Source organism: Siphateles boraxobius, unplaced genomic scaffold (genome assembly GCF_051911475.1).
Source record: "Siphateles boraxobius isolate OS27281-9 unplaced genomic scaffold, OSU_SipBor_1 125, whole genome shotgun sequence".
Lineage (NCBI taxonomy): Eukaryota > Metazoa > Chordata > Actinopteri > Cypriniformes > Leuciscidae > Siphateles > Siphateles boraxobius.
Genome location: NW_027508728.1, coordinates 955,491 through 966,604, shown reverse-complemented (window position 1 = coordinate 966,604; position 11,114 = coordinate 955,491). Strand labels below are relative to the sequence as shown.

Sequence of the window (11,114 nt, the reverse complement as noted above, 5' to 3'; positions counted from 1 at the left end):
CACAACGATCTACAGGATTTTGTGAGACTATGAAGGGTGGACCTCAGTTCTTCTAGATCCGGGGGAAGAAAAGTTTCTACATTTTAAAGTTAAATGCATTAATCTGAACTTTGAGAGTTCAGAAATATAAGAGCTCAAACCCATCTTCAGCAGGCAGCCTATGAATATAAATCATTAGAAACAATTATAAAATATTGGGGGTTGTAAAAAAAATCTTGCATCACAATAAGTATATTGTGATTCTCAAAACATTTGGTGACCAAACAGAATTTAATTAAGTTTAGTAACAACATGTAACAATGTTTACATCAATTAATTTGGATAAATATCAGGTAGGCTACCGTATATATAGATACATTTTCTAAAGGAAACAATCATGTAATATAGTAGGGTTATAATATTTAGCAAACATACTACTCTCTATAGGCCTAGTTCATTTTCCTAGCTATGCTGTGGTCATTAAATGGCTTTTCTGAGGTAAATGTTACGTTTCTCCAGTTGTTTTATTGACGTATTTCCGGAGTTGAAGCACTGATTGAGTGATTACATCAGACATGATACATTTCAGCAAGTTGTAGGCTACTGTTCTTCCAACATAGTTCATTCAAGTTTATTTACTATTAACTAAAGAGAGCTTTCAGTTCACATGCCGCTTGAACCGAGGAGCTACAGCGATCTGTCACGTCACACTAAAGAGCGCCAAAACAGTATTTACGGTTTGAAATTCGTAAAAAAAAAATTGACATAATTTGAAAGCATGTATTTTAATCATTTTAATTTTCATTCATTGTAGCTTTGGAGATAACTGGCCCCAGGGCCTTTACAAGTCATAATCCGTCCCTGAACATTCATTTTTATGCGGATGACACCCAGGTGTACCTCCCTTTGAAAAATGGGGATAATTATGACATACACTCTCTGTCGAACTGTCTTGAGGAGGTAAGATGCTGGCAGCTAATTCTCTAACACTGAATGACTCTAAAACCGAAATTGTAGTTTTTGGGCCACCAGATTCTATTGTGTTTTTATTGCCAAAAATTTGGGAGTGATTTTTAATGAAGGCCTTAAATTCGACCAACAAATCAATTCAGGAGTGAAGAGTAGCTTTTATCATCTCAGATCCATTGCGAAATGAAAAGCGTTTTTAACAGTAAAAGATTTGGAGACAGTGATTCATGCATTTATTTCCTCCAGGCTGGATTATTGTAACTCACTGTACCTCGGTGTGGCTAAGTCCTCCTTATCCCGCCTACAAATGGTACAAAACGCTGCCGCCAGCTTCTTACTGGATCTAGAGAGAGGGAACATATTTCGCCTGTTCTTGCTTCGCTTCATGGTTTCCGGTCGAATACCGTGTGAAGTTCAAGGTCTTGTTGTATGTGTATAAGGGTTTAAATGGCCAGGCTCCTCACTACATTACAGATCTTCTTCTCCACCGGAAATGTTCTTGGCCCTTAAGGTCTTCAAACAAGTTGATGCTGACTGTGCCGCGATCGAGACTGAAATTAAAGGGTGATCGTGCCTTCTCTGTTGCTGCTCCACGTCTGTGGATTGATTTGCCGGAACACTTAAGACTGTCTTCCAATGTTAATAGCTTTAAATCCTCACTAAAGACTGATTTTTCTCTCAGGCTTTTGGTTCAATGTAATTTTATGAATTTGTGTGTTTTCCTGTTTGATTATGTATTTTATTGTCTGAAGTGATTGTACAGAACTTTGGTCAGCAGTGACTGTTTTAAACGTGCTCTATAAATAAAAGCGCCTTGCCTTATGCGTTACAGTTACATTTGATGCGATACCAATCTTTGATGTTTCATAAACCAGTCTTTTGGTTTTTACTAGAGCAAATCTTCATTATATATTGTTCAAAACCTTTAGGTCGAGATAAAAACCAAGATAATCCAATTTCAGACTATTTTTCTTTCTTTTGAACAGATAATTTTCAAGATTTGATCCAATCTGACATTTGAACATCTGCGCTCTGGAATCAGATTACATAATCCGGATTACATGTAACAGTTACTTCTTTATTATGCTATATAGGCCTAGGTCTGCCACTTTAAGCTTGTGTATGTACTGTAATAAATATAGATTTGATTTTTTATTTTGCTTACTACAAGAACAATTGCTTTTATAGCTAAATAAGACATGAAGTCTGCAAACTCATTGCTTATCTGAATCATATTAAGCTTTATATTCACCAAATTTGCTCACAAACTAAAGGAGTTCAACTTCGGTAACAGAGACAGGACACTGTGTTGTAAATGTTTAACTTTGAAAATAAATAGCCTCTTAAGTCTTTAAGTATAGGAGATAGACAACTACAGCAGCACTTCCATATTGGATCAGATTACAGACATGGAGAAATGACCTGCAGGAAATAAACTGTTCTTTTATAATCATTATTAAGTCAATTCATCATAAATAAAGATCTGGGCCCGTATCCCTAACGAATTTTTGTGCAAAAAGTGGCTGCTAGCGGCCAAATTATAAGAAAATTCTCAGAGTCATGACGTTTTCTTAGAATTCCCCCTAAAAGTGACACGAAAATCCCAGTTAATATAAAAGCTATTCCTCAAGATTCCTAGCTCTTAAAATGGCTCCTAAGGCGAGATCTGCTAAGAGCAGGGAAGAGGACTTTTAGTGGCTCAGGAGTTCCTCTAAGCAGCGGCACAAAATGCCCAACACAGGAGGCAGGAGAGATGTCCTGCAAACACCGGATGACAGGGGAATATTGAGACGCTACAGACATTGATAAAAGCTGAGCCGTGTTACCCTCGTTAAGACCACACTGAGTTGTAACGTTGCAATTTCTACTTCATTAAGGACGGCCCCTTGAGATAGGCCATCTTGTTTTCAATGGGGTCCATATGGGAGTGAAAGTACAAAATATGCCAGCTAGGATATTAATATGAGCAAATAAGAGACGACTCATTATTTGAACAGGGTGTAATGAGCTTAAGTTTTCACATATTTTAGATTCTAATGTTAGGCTATAACCCCTACAGCTTACTATTCATTTTCCAGATATTTTCTTGAATGTGAAATATTATTTACAATTACAGTCCGCATAAGATTAGAGTGTATAATTATGTTTATTGATTTGAGGGTACATCCGTTGGTCATCATCACCAAAAGTTCATTTTCATCAAACTTGTAGGATCAACCAATCACGGCTTTTGAAATGATGACTCATACCTAGCAACGGGGGTCAACCACACCTCCTCACTAAGATAGGATTTTCCATCCATTCCTTGCTCAGAGTTCACTGAACATGTTCTGGAATCACTTCTAAGCTAAAACTCCTGGCAAGGAATATTTAGGTTAAGTTAGGAGCTCTCTGAGAGGATTCTCAGAATCTTTAGGGATACGGGCCCTGGACTTTAAAGGCACAATATGAACGATTTTTGGATTAAAATAAGCAAAAACCACTAGAAAAGTGTCACATATTTTGTTAACTTGTGTACTTACATTATCCCAGATGTTTCCAAGAATGTTTAAATCCAGCCATACCTGCGTTACCCTTGATTCACGGTTTTATTTTGAAGAAACCATGGAAACCCCAAAGACGCTTTATATGTTTTATTAGACAAGGGAACAACTGTTTGGATACATTTATAAACAGAAAACAAATCATTGTTATATAGCTACACCAGTGTTAGGAACGTTACTTTAAAAAAGTAATTAGTTATAGTTTAGTCTACTTTTTCCAAAAGTTAGTAACTAAATTACTCTATAATAAAAGTAACTCGTTACCAGGGAAAGTAACTATTTGCGTTACTGTTAAAAAAAGTTGCTATATGTCAAAGAATTTGGATTTTTTTTAAAGCATATTTTTATGTTGGGATGATCACTCCGGAAAGTTACACAAACACATGTGTGTGATGATCGTTATGGGTGTGTGTCTGTTGATTCTGTTGAATGTGATGTGTGTGTAGCGGTTCTTTATTCTCCATCAGCTGATCCAGAGAAGGCCAGAATCATTCACCATTAAAACCTGTCAGTAAAACACAGACAAATTATCCACTGTAGAACAACTAAAACAATCTATTTGCACTATTAGTCACAGATAATAAAATAACCCTGTGATGTACAACTTTATATATCTTTTGAACCATTCAGATTTTGATTTTGCATCGAAACCACCATGAATGATGACACTTGACCCTTATCCATAATCCTGTATGACCGTCCTCTTTCTTTCATTGGGTCAGTTTTATTAGACAACAAAAGTAGCAATAAATATTTACCATTATCTTCTATTGCAAATGACATTCAAAATAATGCAATTTTCATCATTCTGATCATTCGCTATAATGGTTATTTGGTTATTGGTTATTTTTACCACCATTATTCTCATACACCAAATGCACAGCACAAATGATGATCTCACATAGAGTAGGAGTGTTACCGCCACTGTTTTAATCTATTTAAGTCAAACGCTAAACACATTTCTATGGACGTATTGGATGGTTATTCTGCGCTGTGATGAACATCAGACTGTGATAGCAATGCCGCTTCAGACGGGGTTTCCTACACTGCCATTGTGTTCTTCACACTGACTCTGGATGGAGATAAGCAGCAGACACTGGTGGCAGCGAGTTCAGCGATTCAGAGCGGAGGGAAAACTTCACAACAATGTCACACTTCATTCATGGAGTTGTGTGAACAACACACGCCATATCCGTGAACGTACCAGCACATGTGCACTTCGGTCAGAGCGGAAGAGTTTAAAGGCTTCTTATAGCCCACTTTGTGTTAATTTAATTTGTAGAGGATTTATTAACTCAAACATTAACACTGAAATAAATGAAACTAAATTATTGTAAATTAATTAAAACATTGGCTTGACTTGCTATTAGCTAAGCTAGTCAGCAGCATTTGGGTTTTGCGTTCTTTATGATATAAGAATGAAATACAGTACTGCGTTGTTATGATCAGCATAATTTTCTTTAATAAAAGAAATATACAATTTAAAAACATTTCAATAGAAAAATTAAAACAATTCAATAGGCCTATAGCCTATAGCATTTCTACATTCCGGTAGTACCCCCGTTGCGCTGTACCACCGCCGGCAAAACCTTCTGAAGGTGATCGATGTATTTATTGCACGCTGTTTTTGTCAGGCGATCTCTCCAGAAAGTCACTATGGCCTGAAGAAGGTCGTCTTTGTTCCACGGCTTAGCCTCACATCTGACGAACTCTTTTAGTGCGTGCCAAACCAGTTCGATCGGGTTGAGATCTGGTGATCTGCAGGCAAGGTACAAGTTAGAGGATATTGTCTTGAGCACATTTCATAGAGAAGTTAATCTAAATGAACGCTACCCAGGATGTAAAAAAAACCATACTCGGCTGTGGTTTTCACCCAGTTGATCCCCGCCTCAGCAATACACTGTCTCGACGCTGCATGTTTTGGGTCATTGTCTATGTTATTGTAATCACTTTTTCTCTGTATAGGCTGCTGCCACCACCTTTAATTATTTTAGCCAGTATGGTCTGGCACAGAAGACAACACACCACCAAAACTTCAATCAAAATATGCAGTTTTTGTGCGAACCAAGCCTACCTCCTCGTCCATATGCGCCCCATTTAAACCTATTTTTCCACCCCCAGCCTCTCAATACACAGCCCCCGCCCCGGTGTTTCTCATTCCTCAATCAGTCCCATTAATCAGTTACCCAGACAACAACTTGGCAACACGCCATACACATTACATTAAACAGAGAGAAATGTCAGAAAAAAATTCAACCATTCCGATAATAGAAATGGCAAAATGTCACAAGCACATTATTATTATTTTTACCTTGGAAGAAGCGATGAGGTCCTTTAAATTTTTTCTGAATGTATGGCGCCAACGCAGATTTTATTATGCTGTCTTGGTAATAGTGCCGGTCCATAATTCTTGTAAAATTCAGTGATATTAATAAACAATTCGTTTGAAAACTCGTTTTGATTTTTTTTTGCAGACTGTTCATCGTCCTCATGTAGTATTTCTTCGATGCATTTAAGTGCCGCACTATAAATAAGAATTACATTTTATGCGATTTCAGCTTAATGTAGATTTTTACTAAACAAAAATGAATAGGCTAATACTGTATCTTACCTGGTCACTTTCAACTTTGGTTTCTTAGTTGCAGGAGTTTGGCGACGAACGCGACAATGTCGTCTGATCGTGCCGTCTGAGACATGAACACCCGACTGCATCAAGAATGCCCTGATGTTAGAGAACAGATGTCCTGCTCTCCACATAGACCTGATCTTGATGCTCATCTCAGGGGAAATCTTCGCCATGATCGACAGTGTGGCAGAAAGCTCGATTTAAAAAAAACAGGACCAGTTATAGCCTAACGTCTAAAAAGAGACCGCCCCGGTCATTTATTAGGCTATGTTTTAATGAGTTGTGAGCATTGGTGTTAATATTAGGGCGATTAAACGGTGAATTGTGAGCTAATGTTATGGGGATTAAAACGTAGAATAGGCCTAGATTCTTAAGTAGAGGTGTTTGTTTAACAGTTATGCAATTATCTAGCTATTCAATATAAAGCAACATGATTGCTACCATTTAAATAACCCAAATTAATTTCCCAGGTAGGCTATATGCACTTCGAAATAATGGTTCTTATATGGCTCTTTGTCTGGGTTAATGGTTCAATGACAACCCTGTAAATTTACATGTACAACTGGTAATTTTGTAACTATGTATCATGAGCTATTAGTCAGACAATTGGTGACCATTTTAATGTAGGCATAATTAGCGAGTGGGGCAGATGTACCTAAAGCATCTATCAAATTATGAATTACATTCCTTTGTGTAACATAAGATGCGATATGGCCCTGAATGTGTTTTATGAAATCATGAAAAGTGTTACCGTTGCCGCTCATCTTCACAGACGAGCGTCATAAAATCGTAAAATAACAACACCAAACGCACACTAACGCGCATCTAACTAAGTCCGTCTAACGTTTTTCTTTAATATTAACATTTTTTTCAGGCTCCTATTTATAGGTTGGGTCTTATTATATATATATATATATATATATATATATATATATATATATATATATATATATATATATATATATATATAATATAAGACTATATACAGTATAATATATTATATATATATATACTGATATACATAATATATATACCATAAATATATGAAGTAGGCCTATAGGGAAAGACAATTTTTACTTCAATAAAAATAGTAAACAAGCATTTGTGCCCTAAAATAAATGGGAATTAAAAATTTTTTTTGCTGTCACAACTTGAAATATGAATTCCCAGATAATGTATTTATTAGACAAATATATTCCTAATGTAATTTAATAAAGTTTTCTTCGTGTTGACGTAGTAATAATTTTAGCTAACATCCATATATAAATATAGATTATGGTTTTTAGACTTACGGATTTATGGCTTAAAATAATAATAAATAAAAATAATATATGTTTTTAGATTTATAGCTATATGATGTTCTTACAGTTTTAGATTAAAAAACATGGTTTGGAAAATATATTCATATAAAAATCGAAAATTGTATTTTTGTGCATTTTTTAAAATAATAAAATAAAAAATGTACATATAACTTTTTCAACTTTTAACTTCCAAAGCCTGCAAGATGTAGCTTATAGTTTAATGTGACGGTGTTTCTTTTTTTAGGTCTATGCTAAAAAGTGAATTAATGGATAATATAATTTAGTAGCCTACAATAAAATCCCCGAAAAATACAGAATATAAAATGCAACACATTATCGAACTAAAAAAATAATCCTTGGTGCATTTACAGTTGTAACAAATGTGTGTGATACCGTAATCATTTTTCGTTGTTGTTGTTATATTCCCAATAAAATGTCAAAATATATATTTTTTTACATTTGAGATTGGAAATATAACAAATATATATATCTAAAATGTAAAAAAATATATATTTTGACATTTTAACACCTTTATACTGATAGTTGCACTTACATATAACAGGCTATGGGCAATTTGAAAGGAATATTATTGAAGCTTAATAGAAGCTTATTAGCTACTATGTGTATTTAAATATCTGAAACGTAAATAAACCTTATATGATTGAAAACACTGAACCGTTGTGATCTGTCCTAGGTTCAAGGGCGCATATTTTAGGCTACATGGTGTGTGACATTCTAAAACATTTAACGGGTGACGCAAACACAACTAGTCAATGTTTATGATAAGATAAATGTTTAAATAGTTTAATGTGACGGTGTTTCTTTTTTAGGTCATAAATTCGTTCTTTTTTAGAACAAATTCATCAGCCGATGACAGGGCCACAGACCATTCTAATCTCGCCGGTGTGATAATTTCAAATAAAACTATTATATAGATATTTTTTGGAAGTCTTTTGGACGCTAAAGTAGGCTACATTTTAAATTAATTTGCATCATAAATCTGAGAGGGCACGTGCCCCTCGGTCTGAATAGGCGCCTCTGATCGTTTTATAATGTTTTTCACTTTTGATTCACACCTTTGCAACCCCGCCCATATTTCACAGCCATGTATAAAAACGGCAAGTGCCACATAACTTTATCAGAACTTCTTTTTCGAATTGAACTGTTCCGAAGGATCAATGAACACCTCTTCATTTTACAGTTCCAGGATGAGGAACACAAGAAAGGTAACAAAAAGGCTAACCATTTAGCATTTTTCATCAAACATGTTGAGGAGATGGAGGCCCTTAGGAGTGAGCTGCGTGTCTGCGAAGAGGCACACGCAGACGCAAAGGCATCCCTTGCTGATATGCAATCTACCCACAGAGGGCTCATCGAGATCCACTCTACGGTTGTAACGCAGCTAAGAGAGGAGCAGACCGCGGTAACAGAGGCTATACAGAATCTCAGAATGACAGGACACTCATTTATGACACTTTTACATCATGAAGAACAGCTCGTTCCACGCGTTATACGTCATTACGCTATTTCGCTGTAATCTCCTGTTTCAGTTCAATTCAGTTCTCAATACGATCAGGAGTTTAAATGGTAAATGGACTGCATTTATATAGCGCTTTAACAGACCCAATGGCCACCAAAGCGCTTTACATATTGCCTCACATTCACCCATACACTCAGTCATTCATACACCGATGGCGGTGTCAGCCATGCCAGGCGCCATCCAGCTTGTCGGGAGCAGCTGGGGTTAGGTGTCTTGCTCATGGACACCTCGACAGTTGGGGGGATCCGGGGATCAAACCACCAACCTTTCGGTTTGTAGACAACCTACATGAACCACTGAGCCACAGCCACTGAGTTTACATGTCCTATCGATCATATTAGAGAAGGAATAAACCACCCCTTACAATCCGAATAACAATTTAATCAGATCTGGCCAATTCATTCCGATTGACGTGTTACATGTTACTATTTTATTCTGACTGTGCTACTGGTCCGATTACAATCGCATTATTAGGGTCCATGTAAACACAGCTAATGATACAAGCGATATATTGTATTGTTTTGACATAAAAAGATTAAGATAACATTAAGATACTCTATTCTAACTATAAATGGAATCAAACTCTTATTAAACATGTTTACAGTGCGTAAATATTACCAAGAACGTAACCTCAGAAGAAGAAACTATATTCATTTACAATTAAAATTCAAACATGTTTAGTCATCACTACTCACCGAAGCGTCTCCAGTTTATAATGTGGATCCTCCTGCAGATCAAAGAGCAGCTTCACTCCTCTGTTTCCTAGTTTATTCTCAGTCAGATCCAGTTCTCTCAGGTGTGAGGGGTTTGATCTCAGAGCTGAAGCCAGAGCAACACAACCTTCATCTGTAACACCACAATACCTCAACCTGTAGAGAACAATCACACTCTTCAGTCTCTCAGTTCAGGATCAGATAATCAGGAACTTCACAATCAGAAACAGAGACTTAATCCATGACATGATTGACAGGTCCAGTCTAAGGTTCAGACCTGCTTCTACATGCTGCTTCAGGGGGTTCATTTCAATAACATAAAAAACGTCATAATCATTTAACTCATGTTTTCATCATAATGATAAATACAATTATGTCACTTTTCCAAATCACTCAATACGTTCACATCTCTAATCCAGTGTTTCAACTGCAGAAAGATATCAAAAAAACATCTTGAGAATAATATCTCACGTAGCATTACATTAACCTCAGGCATTTAGTGTCGACAGCAGGTTAGTTCACTAGAGAAATGAACTCTAGAGAGAAGCATTTCGTATATGCACTATATTAGCCATTTCATTATATTTACTTAACCTGTTAGTAGTGTTTTGATTATTTAATGTATGTTTAAATAAATTTGTCATGAAAACAAGTTAGCAACTGTGCCAATGATTATATTTCAAAAATGAATTGGAGTAGAAAATTAATTTAAATTAGATTTTAATTAAAAAATAAAAATAATTATATTTAGAAGGTAATGCAATACCTTTATTTATTTACCTGCTTTATTTGCAATTTACATGTTTTTTATTATTTGAGCATTAATTATTATATTTCAAATAAATAGCAACTGAATTTAATAATTTGAGCTCTGTTGTTAATTATAAAATGTAATATTAGAGTAATGTGTAATGAAGGGCTCCTTATAACGGTGGGACTAAATATCGATCTGGTGATATATCGTTGTTCTTCTCCGTGCGAATAGGGCTGGGCGATAAAACGATAACGATAATTATCGTGATATATTTTTTCTCGATAAAACGATATGAAGAGTTCGATAAATGTTCGATAATGTTAATGCGCCAAAAGCGGAATGAAACTCGTTTGAACCACGCGCCACACGGACCATTTATCCGCGCGGCTCAAAGTCCAAACGGCAGCGCAGCGCAAGCTCACTAGAGCAGATGCATGCGTTTACTCTGATCGTCTCGCTCATGAGATCCAGTGAGAAGCGTTTGAATTCAGTGAAGAACACAAATGTCTTAGTGATTTAAACCAGTTTAAAGGCAGATGAAACTGCTTACTAACAGGAGAAACACTGTGCGCAACGATACAGTCAAAATCTGAATTGATACTGAATCCATTTACCATGGATTTACTCTAACGTTAGCCTAGTAATATTAACTGCACCATTACATGTGGGATACACATATTGAATTGTAT

The 11,114-nt window shown here is 35.9% G+C and overlaps 1 protein-coding gene and 1 long non-coding RNA gene across 7 annotated transcripts in view; both read right to left on the bottom strand.

Moving 5' to 3' along the window:
- Positions 1–3,566: 3,566 nt before the first annotated feature.
- The window catches only part of LOC143733204 (protein NLRC3-like), a 261,767-nt gene continuing 254,219 nt past the window's right edge, over positions 3,567–11,114 (bottom strand). For all 6 annotated transcript variants that reach the window (XM_077224813.1, XM_077224832.1, XM_077224847.1 and 3 more), the window contains 2 exons: positions 9,654–9,827; positions 3,567–3,996 (listed from right to left, as the gene is read on the bottom strand). In XM_077224813.1, the coding sequence (XP_077080928.1) occupies positions 3,990–3,996; positions 9,654–9,827 (181 nt within the window). In that variant the 3' untranslated portion in view covers positions 3,567–3,989. The remainder of the gene's footprint in view (positions 3,997–9,653; positions 9,828–11,114) is intronic.
- Positions 4,934–5,908, bottom strand: LOC143733406 (uncharacterized). The gene is made up of 2 exons (XR_013201348.1): positions 5,803–5,908; positions 4,934–5,423 (listed from the first exon to the last, which is right to left on the bottom strand). It is a non-coding gene; the product is annotated as an uncharacterized LOC143733406 (long non-coding RNA).